Here is an 18,944-nt window from a genome sequence, read left to right as displayed (position 1 = left end):
CCTCCACAGCAATAGTTTTGAACTTGCTGATTTGTAGAACTCTTCTTTTTTGTTCCCCATCCAAGGGAAATGCATAGCGATTTAAATCTTATGACGACAGGCTTGCTTTTCTTGGTTACATATCAGAGATATCTTGAAAGTAGTCCATGGAGCAAAAGGGTATGCTAATCACAGGCTGACAAAAAATTGTTACATTTTTAAAAGTTCACTAAAAAATTTTAGAAGCTAATAAATAATAAAACCAACCAGTTCCTAAGAAAATGTCTTTAATTTTCATTTTATGGAAATACATATTTTGTTTTTATTTCCATGATACAAAAATGTTAAATATCAAACATTTTCTGAAATCTACCAATGCAGATCATTTTTTAAACAAATAAAGGGCTGGTGCAGTTAGCAGGTTTGTCACAGGTACCAAAAAACATTTTTACAAAACCCCCACAAGCTGGGGAAGAAGGGGGGGAAGAGACAGATCAAGACTTAAGAGTAAAAACAGCAATAGATGGGAAAACAAAGAAAAACTACCTCCCACCAGGAAATCAATGTTTGAGAATCTTGGAAATTACAGTTTTTTGAAAGGGTAAGGTATGTATAAACTTGGTATTTAGATGAATACTGGCTGCACAGGGGATGGGGGTAGGGAATGGAAAACTGAAAAAGATTTCCAGATAAAGTTAACTGGTAGAAAGCAATATGTGAAACTGCAGTTCTACCTGTTTCAAGAATGCTGACAGCATACTGATATTGCGTGAAAAAATAGCTTAAGATTAGGAGATTTGTGGTAACTCCCTTCAAGCACAGGAAACAGCCTAGCACGAAATCATAGAGTGCCAGTTCTTTTTGTACATTTCATAGCTAGCATGCCAAAGTAGGTTACCAAAATACATTTAGTCTTGCTTCTTAAGTCTAACATCATTTACGACAGCAAGGATTTCACATGATCAACAACGAATCATATACTAGTTAATATACACACAAGTAAAATTGACAATGATTGTTCAGTAAACAGTTTAAAATAATTAAACTGATTTTCAGGACACATACTGCTTTGTTAACACCACTTTATTTAAATAAAGTATGGCTTCCAAGAGGTGTATTCTTGCAACTGCTTTCAATCAATTCCACTTGTTAAGGCAGTTGTTTCCTACCATGTTTCAGGGACTTCAAAAATTCCAGTGGAACTAGTTGTGAGGCTTCCTAAAAGACAGAGTCATGGAACAATATATTTAAGACTTCAATATACAAACACTGAAAGGAATAAAAATTAAATCAAGAATCATTTTATTCTGTCAGAGCATACAAAGATGTATTTTCTCCTGTAGAGAGAGGCTCTAGATACATTACTGGCAAGTCAATATTTACAAAGGGAAACCAAGAAACCATTTATGAGTAGGCACTTAAAAAAAAAGTTAATGTTAAGTTTCTTACCCAAATGGTAAATATTATATTTTGCAATCAATTAATATTTTTGATCCAAGTAATTTGTTTTTGCAATAAGTGGCATAATAAAGTTACATAATACTAATTTTCCAAGTGTACTTGCAGCTAGTCTTAAGGCAGTTAAGACAGTGAAGAAGATCTGCAGTCCAAATTAATTGGAGAAGAAAGATGAAATCACTAATACCAAGAATGTATATTTCCATAATGCCAAATACAGAGCATGAATTTTATAGCTGGAATATCAGTAGACAGTCTTGTCATTTTGAAACTGTCCTACTGAACTACAAGAAGAAAGCCATTCCCAAGCATAGCTTTTGAATCAGCTAAGTAAGATTTTCCTCTATCAAATTAGGAGAAAGGATGTTTGGTATACAATACCACTTTTTACCACTTTTTGGATAACAGTGACTAAATCAGATACTGAAATGAAGTGTTAACTATTAATATTTGAATAAACTTCAATATAGGCAGTGCTCCAGATGACCAACAGTTATATGACTTAATTTTTAAATATAGTATATTAAATATCTGTCAGAAATTACTAAGAAAAGTTGAATCAACAATTAATAGATCAATAAAAATCAAATCTGTTGAGGTTTAAATTTATGCAACCTATTTCTTTAATTATTTTTTTGTACAGGATGCAGTAATTCACACAACCTAGCAAAAATATCAGGTGAAAGAGGTCATTCTCACCTGCCTGTGTTTAGTCAGACATACAGTTCAAAGTACTTCAGCTAAAAATTATGTAGGTATTGAAGTCTGCAAAAAACCCCTTACATCAACCCTAGCTGAAAAGCCTCCAACCAGATGAAGAACAATAAGGGCTATGGTTACAAATACTACACAGAACATTACATATACTAATGTATACTTCAAAACAGTTTATAGAAGAAAAAGATTATTTGAGTTTATAATTTGTATTAGAAGCACTATTGATGTTTCAAGCATTACATTGTGAGTTCTAAAGCAGATTAAAAAAAGAAAAAAATATAAAATACATAACAGAAGAAAGAAAAAAAAATTAGCACCTGAGCAAATCCACAATTCGATACTTTTACAACAAAAACCTACTCTTTTACTGAAAGTGAGATTCCTCAAGCTTCACCAACTAGCAGTCCATGGAATGTGAATGACCTGCTCGCAGTTCAGTAAGCCTTTCAAATAAGCAAAGGCTTACTGGGAGCGTGTGCTAGACTACAAGAACTGTTAAGGGTGAGTATGTTTGGAAGGGATTTTAAACACGCTCACTTTTCATCACCATCTTGCCAAATGTTAGCTGTGGGTTTTTTTTTCTGATAAGTGATTCATAAATACAAAGCACCCAGAAAGTTAAAGCGCCAGCATAAGTTTAAGGGCCCAGTAGATCAGCACCTGTCTGACACCTTACTCCTTCAATTGTCTCAGGAAGTCAACACATTCTCAGGAAATTTCTACAGAGGAACATTTTCAGTAGAGTTGCAGCCTAGTTATTCATACCGGTGGATATAAACCAGCAGTCTGACTGGGTCAAGCTGCATTCAACCTAAAACAGCTTTGTGGCAAGCAGCGTGCCAGAGGAGTGGTGAGGGGCACACATGTAGACTGTCAAAGTTCTGACTTAATTTTAAATAATATTCTGACCAGACTGAGAAATTCCATTGTTTTTTCAACTTATAGAAATATCTTATCTCACAAATAACTGTAAAGAAGGGATGTTACTGGAACATTATCAGGATATGTAGTCTTAAAGTGCTAATAATTAAAAGGGCACATATATTAGCTTTTAGAGCAACAGGTAGGTTTAGTAAAACTGGACTCATTTGCAAGCAACAGAGGTTCTCTAATGACACTCATCTGGGAGGTCAAATTATGTGCATTCAAGTATGCTATGACTATCCAATCAAGCTTAAAAGAAAACATCCACGTTAAGTTAACCTTACATTTTTCTGGATTAACAGGGAAACCTACTCTAGCATCCTACTTCCAGAATTCCTTCAGCTTTGCTTACAATATGCAAAACATATGGGATAACCTTAGCTAGAAAGTCACATTTAAAAAAAAAAAAAAAAAATCAATTACATCCTGTTTTCTTAGTTGGTCTCAGATGGGGTTGGTTCGTTTAAGGGTTGTGGTTTTTTTGGGGGGGGGTGGTGGTGTTTCAATTTTTGTATGATTCAATCTTCGGTTTAAATAACTTTTCTAGACTTATGTATGTTAGAGTAAGTCACTGTCATAAGTTATTTTGCAGTAAGTTAAGACATTCAAGAAAACAACTTCAATCCTGTTCAGGCCTAGAGTAGTTCCAGAACAAAAAACCATGTGCATGAACATTGTGCTTACCTGCTGGAACTTGTTCTGTCTTGATCTTTTTGAACTTTCTGGATCTCTTCTTACCATCTGGAAGTGACTCTGCACAGGACTCAGTCTGATCATATTCTGGATCTTGGCTTTCTCCCTCTTCCATATCATCAGAACCAGTTTCTTCCTGAATAGGACTCATGCTTCTCTTTCCCACCATACTGGTACCTGTAAAACTGAAATGTAGAAGAAATATGACTATGAACAAGTCAAGGATAACTATTACATAGGTACTAGTTGTTGTACATGTATTAAATGCTTAGGAAGGTAGTAGAATAAACTGTATTAGTAGTGTACCATGAAATTACATTATTTGGAAGACCTGACTTAACTATAAAATTCCATAAATTGGCTATCAATCCAATCATATGTACATGAGGGGATTAATTCTTTGTGCTATAGGTGTCTCAGGCTTAGTTGCTATTCTGATGACATCACTCAAATGTAATTAAAGCTGTTCTCTACCCCTGCTTAATTTTAATTTTTATTCTCTTAAATTATGAAAGCTCTCATAAAGAATTCTCAATAGACACTAAGTTATACACAACTGTTAAGCCTCAAACACACATCTTGACATTGAAGGATTCTACGTGCTAACTCTCCTGGAACTACATGCAGTTTTGAAAGCATTTCTGTTATATAAAGGTAGAGAAAACTATCAAGATTCACACAATAAACTTTAAATCAGTCCTTAAAGTGAAGAGTCCTACCATCCAACAGGCTGGTAAAATAAAAAGCGCAAAAAATTGCACACTCATTTCATCAGTAGTATTTGAATGAAGCCTGACTAACACAGTATGAGGATGAACTTGAGAGCTCAGCTTCATTCAGCATACATCAAAGCAGCACTGCATAGATTTTTGTTCAACTGGCATGCTATTAAGTTTCCTTGAAAGACAAATAACAACATTAAAATCAAATTAGCATGAGTAGAAGAAAGAATGGAGTAGCAAAGGGGCTAATTACAGAAACAGTTCCCATAAACTTCTAGATATGTGAATGTCAGCTACTCAAATATTTATTTTAGTGCTCTTTTAGAACAACCAACTTCTAAATAAAGGGTACCTTCTAAAAAAAGGTACAAACCTTTAGTTTTTCATTAAGAACTACACAAAATGGCTGTAGGCATTTAAGCCATGTTCTATTCTTTTATTTAAATACAAATTAATACCGAGTTAGAGAACAAAACTTTACAAGCGACTATTTTTTCCTTTTTGATCAGTAATAGCAGGGAATTATGGTGTTTCAATAAGGTTTCAGCTAAAAGACTGTTAAATAGTTTTGGCTTTGAAGTAGAATTTTTTCAGCTGAACATTTTGCAATTTAAAACAGACTCTTTCTGGGATATCCAAAGGCAATAAACAAACATGAAACATATGATTACGCCTCATGCTCTTACTTCCACTTTAGAAGCACAAACACCATTTACTTTGATGAATAGATGGCTTTTCCTCCAAACATTCACACACAGAAGGCCTTCTTGCATGACTTCTTACAAATCATTTCGAGTCACACTGCACCTACCGATGTAAAAGATGCAAGCCAAATAGCTGGATAGGACTGTTTATCCTACATACACACTGCAAAATTGTAAAACAGGCAAAAACTAGGTTTGGAAAGAAAATAAGACTAGTAAAATAAAAAAAAGCATTTAGAAAATAAAAAGCAACTATATATTTTTTTAAAACATTGTTTAGAAAAGTTTGTAAGAATTCTACTTTGGGGAAAGATATTCTGAAAAATACATAAGGAAGAAAAACTCATGAACCCAGGATTTCTTAGACATATTATGAGCACTTGGCTCTTAGAAGGGAACTTAAATTCACTGCAGGAAGAAGCTCCCTTTTGAAAGATCTTACTTAATTTTTAATTACTTAAAGTAATTAAATAAAAGTCATTTATTAAAGATCTTAATTTTTTTCAACTCAGACTCTTTAGAAGTTACTGCAAATAAGAAGCAACAAGTTCTTGACCTTCAGTGCACATCTAGCTGTGTACCAAAGTACAAAGTAAACAGTAATTTTAGGCTTTATGATCCATCTGCAGATACATTAAGGGGAAAAAAAAAAAACAAAACCAGCAGCACAAAATCAAAAATCTATATACTTTATATCAAGAGCTGTTGATGTCTTGCTTTCTCACAAAATATTCATTTTATTCTACATTCATTCATTGATGGTATGGATTCTAGATGGATAATGGTTGATTTTTTTTGTCTTCTTCTTTGACCTAAAATAAGATTCAAGGACTACAGAGACATTATTTCTTCACTTACTAATAGTAGCAAATCAGTATGGTTGTATATACCAGTCAGAGCGCTATTCAGAGGAAAGTTGTTTTCTAATTATACCAGATATTTTGGAATATTTCCTGTCTTAATTTCCTTACGCTGAGAAATAACTAAAGGAAGTGGAAGGACCAAACAAACTAATAGCTATCAGTAGTTATGCAATTCAGATATACCTGTTTAGGGTTCTCAACTGATTCAGGCAGTAATTATTATTTTTGAAAGAATGTATTTTTAAAGGTTCTGAAATTTCTTCGGTATATTGAAATTGTTCTCATTTTTAAAATAAAATTACTAGCCAAGTTGTTGGGGTTTTTTTGTTTGCTTGTTATTGTTGTTGGGGGGGGGCAGACCGTGGGGTAAGGGGGACAAGAGTGACACCAAAACACCCCACCAATAAGAAAAGCCCATCATACACTGCCAGCTGGCAAATCCACTCAGAGAACACAATATAGCTTTCCCATCAGTCAGTGATGATGGCAGGTGGGGTTCCAAGTCTCTTCAGTGACAGCAGTTTCCACTCATCCTCCTTCCCCAACCTCTCCCTTCTGTTGGCTTATTTTAATGCCAGCCCACAGGCAAACCCAATGAGGAGGAATGCCACTGGAAGATGGTGGTAAAAACAGAAAAAAAAAAATAAATCTAGATTTTATTCTTGATTTCTATTCCTATTAAGTACAATCCTAAAATTAACAACAAAAAATACCGTATTTTGTTAAATTCCAGCAGTGTGACTAGCAACATTAGTACTAAACAGAATTTGATGAGTCAACAGGATGTGGAGGACTTATCACTCTACTGCCAGAAGACCACGGACTCCACCTGATCAAACCACCCGTGAATTTTGTAATATCATTTCACCTACTAAATAGCAACAATCCAACCAGTACAATATGGTAATTATTTTGAAAGAATCAGCAAGCGGAAGGAGGGGCAAAAGGTGGGAAAATAATTATGATGATGCAGCATTATTTTCTGTTTTGGAAATGCTCGTCCTGCTTTTAAAAGGACCACTGTCGTCACAACAGAGCATCTAAAAAAGGACTGGGTATATTCAGACCTCCAAGTTCAAGCAAATTTCATTCAAACAAAAACGTAAACCCTGTGTTCTCTTGTCACTTTGAACAACATGGGGGGGTGTATCGGGGAGTAGTTACTGACCCATCATAAAAATCAGTCGTGTCAGCTTAAGAGCAGGTGATATCATCTGAAATAACACTAGAATACTGGAATACTACAATAATTTACTTGCAGTACTTACTACCCATATCTAATGCTCAGCTTTTCCCAATTCTTATCCTTTATTTAGTAATAAAGCACTATAAACAAACATTTATATTAAAAAACCAAACAAACAAACAAAAATAATCAGCAGAAATACATGAACATTTCAAAAATGAGATAAACCATTCTTAGAAAAATAAAGGCATTCAAGGAAGGGGTGCTACAAACAGCACCCCAACTTGACAGAAGATTCAGAACTCCTGGGTTTAGCTAGAAAATTTGTAAGGTAAAATGACATTATTGCTTTTCTGTACTTCATACTAGTGTAAGTCTTTTGTATTAGCCTTATTCTATTTTACTCATTCCTAGATGATGATCAGGAAAATTAGAATAAGTAAAAACAAGTAGAGGACGATATCTAGTTTTACACAGAACGTACCCTATCTGATTTTTCATGCTATGGTTTAACACTATTTAGCTAAGGAAAAGATCTTAAATCCATGCAGGATTTAGCAGTCATGGCAGAGCTGGCAGGCAGTTATTTGCTAAGCACAACATGGTTGGTACTGTATAATACACACAAGGCCATGACGCATCTGTTACAAAAGTGTGTTCTGCATGGTGGACAGCTCTAGAGAAGGTTATTAACTACTTGAAGTTTTGTCAAATGCGTCAGTTTTCCCTCTACTTCTCCATCTGACCATAACCAGGCATATTTCCATTAAAATTAACTTAGATATCTAGCAGTAGGAATAAGTTATATGGAAGTAGTATATATTAAGTTATTTTACCCTGTGACTGCTATAAATACCATTAGACTATATTTTCTGAAGAGTAGTTCCTTTATAATCTGGGACTATAGGGGTTTTTTTTAGTGAGAAAGCATTAAAGAACTTCTCTTACAAACTTCACAATCTGTCAATTTAAACAGAAGTTCCTTACAAGAAATGCACAATAACTTCACTACTGAATGAAAAAGTAGCCAGGATATACTGTCATCACAGAGAAGAACAGCTATTCTGCAGCTGTGCTCCCTGGCAGAAACTGATGCAGCAAGCTTATTAAATAATAAATAAATAAAGGATGTAGTAACATGAAGCTATTATAAGAGATCAGCTGCTAGATACATCACAGTATTGAGGCCTCAACTATATAGGATTCAAATCAATCTGGACAAGTAGACACACATATACATGCACACACATATCTATTTGTCCTAACTGCTTTATATAACTATTCATGTTGTATTTATTCTATCTTTATAAAAATGGTTATCGATAATATATAAAAATATAATAGTTTTGAGGTATCTTTGCCTGGAAACAAAAGAAAAATGTTCATCTTGACTGAACTGAAAGACCACTAGGTTTGCAGATCCATGTTACACCTAACCAGATTACACCTAAGAGGAAACATTTACAAAAGACTAATTGACAAGAAAACACAATCTATGTAGTAACAAATAAAATAAAAAATTAAGAAAAACATGTCAAAAGATCTGCATGAAAGGGAACTGGGGACAGAACCAAACCTCTTTATTAATGGAGTAATACGAGAACAAAAATATAGGTAGCATCACTGACAAAAAAGTTCTATCAACAAAATAAAGGCTGCTATCCAAGGCTATTGAAGTGTTGAACATCTAAAACCAAGGCTGCTCTTGTGGAATTTTAAAACACTAGAATATAGATTAAAAATTTTCAAGGAGATGAAACACTCAGGTATACAACTCACTGCCACATATCATAATCTTAAGGAAAGGAGTCACAGAAATTTTTTTTCAGCATTTTTCCAAATTATATGTTTGGAAGTAGTCCTCAAACTCCTCTGCAAGATAACAACAAATCAGCTTTCTACATTTACTGGTTTCCAAAGTATATGTTAAAAAAATAAGTTGTCTATGGTTCAAACCATAGCCATCTGTCGAGAATCTGTGAGATACCCAAAATGCAATGTTCACTGAGAAGAGATACTTCCCTCTAGGAGAAATAAAACTAGGTCTTAGTTTCTTTGCAGCAGATTCAAGATGTGTTAAGTATTTTCAGACTATTTAATACAGACTTATAGACCTAAACCTCAGCCACATAGAAACCAGTGCCTGGACAATCTTCAGAGCTCCTCAGCTCTTCACAGGATGCACACTCCCACGTTTTCCTAAGTACAACAGTTCAATTAAAATTCATTTGATACGGATTTTATCACCAGGTTCCTCCATATGGTTTTTAGGGATCAAACATGTCTCTAACACATTTAGAATTCCCACCATGACAAAAGCCATGAACATTTTGACAGCTAGCCAAAATACACACCTGCGTTTAATTTTGCAAAGTAGGCAAATCATAAGCTCATGTAAGTGAGAAGAACAGAACAAGTTTAGTATATTTGCTACATCACAGATAACATTTACAGGAAGATATAATGAGAGCTAGAACTTATCACAGCATTCCAAAGAAAGATAAAGCAGAAAGAGCTCAGTGTTGGGTTTATGACCATCTCATTTGGTCTGTCTAGACGGGAGGAAAAAAACTCCAACCCACCCGCCCCCCAACAAAACCAACCAAACAACAAAAAACCCAAACCACCACCTTAGAAAAATATAACTTAGACAGATCACTGAAACTTCTTTTTATATAGAATAGATAGAATGGGAAAGGGGAGGAGAAAGAATGGCAATAACTTGAGAGGTTAATTATACAATTACATTAACACTAAAAGACCCTCTCCATTTACAGCTACACAGATAACTGAGAAAGAAGCCTCCTGTTACCATCATATCCGAAACCTGTCATTAATATGAGAGGGTAAAAATGGAACAAGAAATACACACAGCAACATACTGTACTAGAATCAAAACCGGCATCTCCTGACTTGAATTGTCCTTAAATAATGAACAAAAACCCTTTCCAAGTTTTACATCGAAATCTTAAAGCCATGCAAGTACCATCGTTTTGCCTTCCTTTTTCTAAAGCATAAGGACGACTTCATCATGTCTGTTCAAGGTGGCAATTTACAGCCTTCTCTGTGGCAGTATTATCACCATGGAAAGTCATCCAAAACCCAAGATAGATAGCCTTTACAAGATTGTAAGATGACAGCTAAGTTTCCAGACAAGACAAGCCATTTAGAGGTGTCGAATGAATAAAGAAAATACTTATTTTAGTTGTAAGAAATAGTACTGCTACATCAAGCTCAGAAGCTGTGATTCAACCTGCCCTCAACATGCCAGTATTTTAAAAATTTGCTTAATCACATTTGTGACAAAACTCCCTCTGCTCCTTTTCCTATATTCTTGTGACAGCTGATGTACCAGTGATTTATATGCGAATAAATATGTAGAGAAAAGGAGTCACCTATTGGTTAAGAACTACCTGAAAATTGCTAGACTTCTAATAAAAATGCAATAAAAATACAAGAGCTGGCAATGCAGGAAAAGTCTCACCTGTTAACACAGTAGTATCGACTCTGGGAAACGTAAGGCGTGCACTGAGTTTTTAACCGCTTTCTCTCCATCTCCTTCCAACTATCTTCCGTACATTTTCTCTTTGCCTGTTTTTCTTCATGTTTTTTCTCAACATATTCTGCGTATGTCTGGATCCTGTAACTTTCAGCATACTTGCTGGTGTTTACAGCTACGGGGAAGAAGAGTGATATTATATAAAAACCACTGTTAAATAACAGCATGCCCTCTCCTGAAATTTTATTTTGAAAAGCAGAAGGCAGGAAGGCAGTGAGCTATTTGTTCTGTTCATATAAACAACTTCTAGTTCCATTGTTAGTGATTTCTTAAAAAAAGAAAATGCCATAATCTAAATTCACATAGTATGTTTGAATTAGAGATTTAAAACTATTCTCAGAGCCAGACTTCATACAAAAAGGGTTAAATCTGCTTAAGACTTTTCTTTTAAATTAGAAACCATCAATTCTTCAGTCACAACCCTCTTCCAGATTGCTTGTTGGCAAGAAAAGATTTCCTGGATTTTTTCCCTTTTAGTCTCATTACTTAACCCAGCAGGTTTATTTTGCAAGTCTGCCAGGAAAAGACGACATTTGCAAAGCCTTTGCCAAAACTCTGTTTGATTGCTGTGAAACATAAGCTTATTTGAGCTGCGTTTTTGGTTGCACAAGATATTCGTGGAAGCAGCACTTAACTAATATCCAGCTGTTCCATCCTTGTATCTTTCTAATGTTTGGTCTCCATTTGACTAAAAAAGACTGCAAGTTCAAGGCTGAAGGATTTCTGTCAATGCAAAATTAGAATCACTTCAAAAATAAAGAATAAACTTTCACTGCCTTCACTCAGCAACAATTTACCAACATTCCTTTAAGTCCCAGCATCCTCACAGCTCTCAGCCTTTAGTCTGCAAGCCAAGCTCTGGCCTGAAGCCATCACTATAATAGATGAATCAGCAAATTAAACTGACTGTCAACTGGTGTCCTCTGCTGTTCTCAGTCTAACTCACTGAAAGCATTGTAAACCAACATGTAAACCAGTTTAAACATAAAAAAAACCAAAAGAGATTGTTTTTCATATATCTGGGCTGCACATTTTAAAATACCATAATTGCAGAGACAAAATCCTGATATTATGATGTAATTCCAATCTTTTTGTAGAAATTTCAGATGTATATTCAACTTTCTGATTCTAGCTGAAGTGCTGTCATCTTCAGCACAGCTATTCCGTATTACCTCTAGCCCAGGCACTAGAAATAGCAAGCTCCAACAACACAATTAAGAAAAGACAGGTGGATTTGGGGTTTTTTTTCCTCTTTCAAAATAGATGATCTATCCTGCATATTGGCCAGGCAACTGTGAAGAAATGAACTACCTATAATACCCCTCCATGGCATATAGATGCTGCAAAGTCTTTCAAATACATATAAAACTGGGCAACATTGTTGTATATTTAATCCCCAAAATAGATACCAGCAATTACAATGAATAGCCTCATGAGATTGTTGCACTAACCAAAGAGATGTTATGCATACCTCCTTTCACACCTCTTGTATTTGTTTTGAATTGTGAAGTTATAGGATCTGTTTGTAAGAATTAGGAGTATATTTATTGCCCATGAAGTTATGGTGCAGGCATCATGAATGAATTAATAATTCTCACTGGAGTTACTGCATGCCAGCTGACATTCCTCAGGGTAAAATTTGTTTAGTTAAACTCAAGCATGTTTTTACTTGCTAAAATCAAGTACACAGTTACCACGGATCATCTGATAAACAGTGATTTCTTAAAACACAATAACCATTTCACATTATTTGTTTTACTATAAACCAAGAGCCAAAGTGGGGGGGGGGGGGGGGGAGGGGAATACATCCTTATGAACCTAAAGACAATTTCAAAATAAACCTGTGTAAGAGTCAATATTTTTCCACAAAGACAACTCTGCTTTCTTGAAATAAGGCCTGTGTTTTATAGCAATCCATTCATATTACACATAGACACGCAAATATATGCATGTAATATATATATGTAACAAAAAGTTATATACTGAATATATTTCTTCACGCACTGAAGTGAAAATGAAAGCGTATGGAAAAGCCTAAGGAGTCACACAGATAAATCAGTCTTGCACGGTCCTGAACTGAAGAGCAGTTCCCTGTAAAAGTTTAAAATACATTTTCTCTGATGCTTTTTTGATGAATGCTGTCCATGTTGCCAAATAAAGCAAAAACAGTTACATGGCTCTGCATTGCCAAGAGAAGAAATGCATTGCTAGAATGCTTTGTGAATTCTGACAAACTAAAGAGAACTTAGGGGGGCTCTTCACTTATTTCAATCGTAAGAGAGAAGACAAATCTTTCTGTGAGAAACCCGACCTAGTAACCAACACCACATAGCTGCATTTCATTACACTAGTTGCAGCTGTAAACTTAAGTTTCTGCCTCAATGTAGAACAGTAATTGCACATTATTTTAGGAAAAGCATTTCTAGAGCATGGCATCTTCCCTAGTTATTAGGCAAGGTATTAAAAAGGCTGTCGTTGAGTAATCCAAGAGGAATGTGGTACAAAGCTACTCTTTCACCAAGTCCTTACTCTTAAGCAGAGCAAAATCCTGACAGATGGCCACTGAGAATATTAAGCTTCTTAACAAACAGACAAATATGTAAGTGAACTGTGTAAGTAAAAAAACCCACAATATATAAATTAAATACACAGAACTACACAGATTAAGGCTGCAATACTAAAAACTCAATTTTATGAAATACTAAAGTAAAAATTCACCTGTGAAGCCTTAATGTGACCTCTGCATAGAAGCCACGTTAATCTTATCTGATCATGTTCTATTTAAATCATGGCACTGCTGCCTCAGTCGGATCAACAGCGTTCAATTAGCGAGTGGCTAATTCAGTATATTGTTTTATTCTCATTACTCATTGTATGGTTCCACAAGCCTTATTCATTGACTTCCACGTCCTATTCACACCGCATTTAAAAAGCGGAAGTTTGCATGTGTACTTTTTTCATGATGGCATTGTCCAGCGTTTCAAAGTAAAGCTCATGAGCTGAAGCAGTGCTATGTGTGTGTTTTATAAACAGAAAGCAGAAGACTCAACATCACATCTTTTAAATTAATGGAACTAGAATTATCTTCTACACAGAGCATTCAATCAGGGCTGTGCTCCTACACAGCAAAATGTATTAACATATTCCAAGAGAAGCCATAAATCCAAAAGAAACAGTATGTGATCACGTGGCCATGGACTTTATCAATGCATAAGCGTAATTCACCTATATTATCTTAAATATTAGTGAAATTATCATAGCAATACTGATGTTCCTTTTTTTTTTTTTTTTAGCCTATACGCAGTTTTCAGACCGTTAAGCACACCTGGACAGTTTCTGCTGCAAGGCATCACAGTTACACATACAACTAATTAGTCAGACCAGAAATTTTAAATGCACTTTTAAATCCAGGCTCTCTCACTAGAATTACAGAAGTCACTGGAGTTGACTCGATATAAAAAGTACTGGGCACACGCTCTGCTGACTTCTCTCAGAAAGAGATGCACGAACCTGTCAGAATTCTCACTAATTAGCCAACACTTCTGCTGATTCCTGCTCTTATCTTACCCCTCTCTAATTTGTCTTTTTCCCAGTTCAGCCTTTTCAGGGTGTGCCTTTATCTCATATTGGTCTTGCAATCTATCATAACCCTAAACGTTCCTCAGTATTAAACTCACTGTATCCTATTCTCTCTGCCAAGGCAGTACTCCTTTTTTAAATTGTTTGTCTCCGCTACCATTAGGCAGCAGTTTTCCCCATCTTAACCAAGCTATGTCCCATTATTAATTTCTGGTTCTTTATCCCAGTGGTTTTTTCCATGCAGCATAGGCCTTGTCAAATGCATTCTTCTTTAGTGTCAAACCAGTTCATTTTCAAACCTGGTCCCATCAGAGCCTCTTTGTTCCATCTAAGCATGTAAACTAGGCTGTTCCCAATCTCACCCCCATTCACTAGTTCCTTGGCCATCCCTTGTCTAAATCAAGGAAGCAAAGCTGGCAAGGGGGCTGGAACCACGCACTATGTAGTACTACAAAAATCCTTGGTGAAATAAAACCTTTGGTCCACCTCCAAAAGGACCAGCACATGCCAAACAAGCATAAATGTATGATATAAATTACTCCGTTACCATTAATTTTTTTCTTAATACAGTCTGATATGAAAGCCAAAACAAAGAACACTGTAAAGAGCAAGGACAGCACTGGGACAGCTTTCCCTTCCTCACCAGAACAAATAAAGAGTTCTTAAAACTATAAGCAATTTTTAGGATGAGGCAGGAGGCAGGCTATACTGATTCCTACCAATAAATTACTCTATTTAGTTTTCTTTCTTAATGTTTCTTCAATTGAAGTAAGTCCATGTAGCTAATTATGAATTATGGCACTCATTGAATCTGCACTATATTTCTGTATTTCAATCTTACAATTTTTGTGCTTTCTTCTCTCCCAGTACATACAGAGAATCAAGTTTTCAACTAGCTGGGTACTTTACTGTATTACTCAGTGATTTTCAAAATTTCACAGGCATGCAGAAGAATCGAGTAGACTACAAAACGTTTCTTCAGCAGGAAAGAAGTGATCCTGGGAATAATTGCCTTATACAGTATGTTACTCTTAGCCCTAACAAAAGGATAATTTAAAAAAAACAACTACATGTAGTGGATTAGATCATTTTCCTAAATCTGGTTACAAAAGTTTAGTTATACTGTGTTACTTTTGACAGTTAGGTCTGAAGGATTCAAATTCATTTGTATTTCCACAGAAAAACCCAAATATTTCCTTAAATCCTGCAGGTTTATTTGCGGTTTTGGTTGCTTGTGTTTTCTTTTGTGATTTTGTTTTGGGGCTTGGTTTTTTTAATTTGTTTTTAATTCTTTTCATCTGGAATGCTCACACCAATGCATCACCAAGCCAATCAACTGCACAGTGAAGTTTTAGGAAAGTACATCCATCTAACACTGTTACTGTCAAAACAGATTTAAGGCCTCATTAATTTACCAGTGTAAGACACCTACATATGACTGACAGGTTTCTTTAAATCCTTGGTCATCAACCCACACTAGCAAGGCAGCTATTTTGTTGAGTTGGATGTATTCAGCACACCCTTTGCTAAAGCTTTTACTGAGATGAAACCTTGTTCTGAAAACAGTTTTCTCCACTTTCAGCAGAAGTACCCTGCACTGTTCTACTTCAAACAGTCAAACAACTATTTCAGTTGTAACTGAAGGGAGTCAAAAATAACTGCTAATTCAGCTACAAAAAACCTGACTGCCTGCTTTCCATTTTCCATAATAGCTGCGCTGCTGCATCAAAACCCTTCTGCACATGCCAAGGTAACTACAGCAGACTTGCCCAGCACTGCCGAATGAAGTGACACTTCATCAGTGTGCTTCTCAAGATCCTTGTCCTCAAGTAAGGTTAAAGAGAAGAAAAAACCTCAATGAAAACAATTTATTTAAAAAATATATATATATTTCTGAGAATTTAAAATAATGAGGTATCAAGATCTCATGAAAGATCCTCTAGGATCATCCTGCACTGAAGCATCATGACAGGAAGGTCTTGCTTTGTTCTGAGGTCAGGAGATCATTAAAATTCACTTACAATTTCTTTTATGGGTAAAAACATCTAACCATGTGGAAATCAGAGCCTAATTGTTTGAAACCTGTAACGCCATGTAATTTTGGATCCCAGAATCACTTAAAAAAAATTCAAAAGCCCTGAAGAAGTTAAAAAGTATTTACTTTGTCAATGTACTTCCAGAAATATAATTACAGCTGACTGTCTCAGAGGTCAGCAGAATGACTTATTCCATCTTTAATTCAGTGATAAGGAAAGTAGCCTCAATGTAACTATTAGAAGTCTCAAGTCTCTTGGTGCCAGTTGTAGCATTCAATCATAAAACGTGTGCTTCAACAAGTTTCCAATTACTTCACATGCCTGTTTCCCCCCCCCTTTCCTAAGGGAATTTAATTGAACTTTTGCATATGTATTGCTCCTCAGTTGACCTAACATTAAACAGGCTGGAAGGTACTGTATTTAACAAATGACAAGCCTCAGCATTTGGTCAGAGAACTTTTTATCTATTTCACCAACACAGAACACCTGTTCAAACTACTCTGAGAAAACACAGCTCTTTGAAACAATCTGTATTGCATTTACTAAAATAAAACAAACACTATTTAACTGATCATTTTCACATGCTTTGAAATTTATATGTCTAAAAATTTTTTGTTTAGAAAAAAAAACAAATCAGCGAAGGTCAAATACTATATTAATCTTTGACACCCATGAAGAAAATCTTAACTTTGTAAGGACCACTTTTATTCAGATACACAGATACAGAATTAAGTACAAAATATTCAAGGACAAATCGCTATGCTAGGACCGTGTGTTTTTCCAAGTCACAAAATATATCCACTTTGTTAATAAACTCTGTACCCAATTTCACAAGCTGCATGCCGATGGCACAGAAACAACAAATTAAGGTTGGTGAAGATATATTTTCTTGCTCCAAGGAATCTGCATACTAGAGACTGATGGAGAAAAGTAATTTAACAATTTGAAGAATCCATAGTCTCTGAATTAGATTTGATATTAGCAACTATCTGGAGGTTGTATCAAAACTCCAATTTGTACCTGGTGCTGATCATCCCTTTCTGTTTTCTCCTCCTGTATTAGCCTAAGATAGCAGAAAGTGCCTATAGGGATTCTAAAATATGTTTTTTAAAAAAAACTGTTTTACAAAGACTGTCATCTCTTCTGACATCTGAATCCAGAGCAGGGACCAGTATCAATGTGGTGACAAAGCAGCTCTTCGCTTTGTAAAGGAGGATGGCAAGTTAGGAGCAAACTAAGGAAGTATTTCACTCTCCACTTTAGAGAAAATGGGAAGTGAACAGCTGATCTGAAAGAAAATGGTTTTACAGAAGAAAGAAAAACTGCCAAGTATAAAGCATGGCAGAGAAAGACGACAGTATTTTAAACTTGAAATATTTCTCTTGACAAAGAACAGATGATAGTACAATCCACTGAGACATTTCACACTATGTACATGTATGCAGATTGTTACAAAGGATTTTAACTTTCTTCAAGATGAAGTTATTTAATTACGGAAAGAATTCAAGCTACTTAACCTCTGCACTCTGTTTAAATACCTCAGTAACTGAAACAAAAGCTGTGAAATGTATTAACTCATTTCAAAAAATCCAAATCAAATTAAAAGGTACTCAAAAGACTTCCAACATTCTATTAAGAAAAAAACCTACTATATTTCATCTTAGAAGGTACAGAGTGTTGGTTTTTTTTGATTTTGTTGGTTTGGGTTTTTTTTTTTTATCTCCAAATGATGAGAAAAAAAATAAGGCTGCAGGTACCAGAAGGCAAGTCTATAATCAGTCCTCTTAATTCTGCATCAGTAATGCTGAAAGTTGTGACCTAGCTGTATTATGATTTATACCACAGGTTCCACTGTAAAACCATGACTAGAATATAATCAAGCAGCAATTTATTTTCTTGTTATAGTCAAGATTCCCCCAACAAGACAAGTAGAAATTTGCCACACCTCATTCCTGCATTTACTACTATATAAATGCTTTTATATCAACACTGAAGAATTTTCATTTCCAGGAGTACTAGTAAAGTGTTCAGATCTGTTAATTCACAAATTAAAAGTGTAAAGTGTACAGAACGTTTCTTTCCCAGTCAGATAGAAGGGCTCAATGTCTATTACTACTCAAAGCACAGAGAACTCAGATGTGAAATACTCTTCAGAAAGGAACAGAACCCACGCTCTGGCTAGACAGCTGATTTCATCTCACAGCTTGTTACAAATGGGAGAACCCCATGCCTTGCTCCTCAGCCCCGGCTCCAAGCCACCTGGTCCGGGGCCCTCCTTTAGTGTTTCTGGTGTTTACTGACCTGCTAAGCCAGTTTCCCTCACTGAACTAGCAGGAATTTTCCTTTGTTATTTTTTCTGGACACAGAAGCAGCAAAAGAAAAGCAGTGAGAGCTCACTGTTGGAGTGGGCCCCCCTTATGTAACCACGAAGGATTAAGACTAGCACAAACCGTTAGCTGTATTTTAATACCAGCAAATTAAACACTTCAGCTAAGGCTGAGCAGTTGCAGGAAGCACACTCCTG

At 35.5% G+C, this 18,944-nt stretch overlaps 1 protein-coding gene across 1 annotated transcript in view; it reads right to left on the bottom strand.

The window, feature by feature from the left end:
* Positions 1-249: 249 nt before the first annotated feature.
* Positions 250-18,944, bottom strand: part of PARN (poly(A)-specific ribonuclease) — a 61,987-nt gene continuing 43,292 nt past the window's right edge. The window contains exons 21-23 of the mRNA XM_026858823.1: positions 10,731-10,920; positions 3,763-3,956; positions 250-1,197 (exon numbers count right to left, since the gene is read on the bottom strand). Coding sequence (XP_026714624.1) covers positions 1,145-1,197; positions 3,763-3,956; positions 10,731-10,920 — 437 coding nt within the window. The 3' untranslated portion in view covers positions 250-1,144. The remainder of the gene's footprint in view (positions 1,198-3,762; positions 3,957-10,730; positions 10,921-18,944) is intronic.

The sequence above is a fragment of the Athene cunicularia genome, assembly GCF_003259725.1.
Source record: "Athene cunicularia isolate RWA chromosome 14 unlocalized genomic scaffold, athCun1 chr14_part1, whole genome shotgun sequence".
NCBI lineage: Eukaryota > Metazoa > Chordata > Aves > Strigiformes > Strigidae > Athene > Athene cunicularia.
This window is presented reverse-complemented; position numbering and strand designations above follow the sequence as displayed.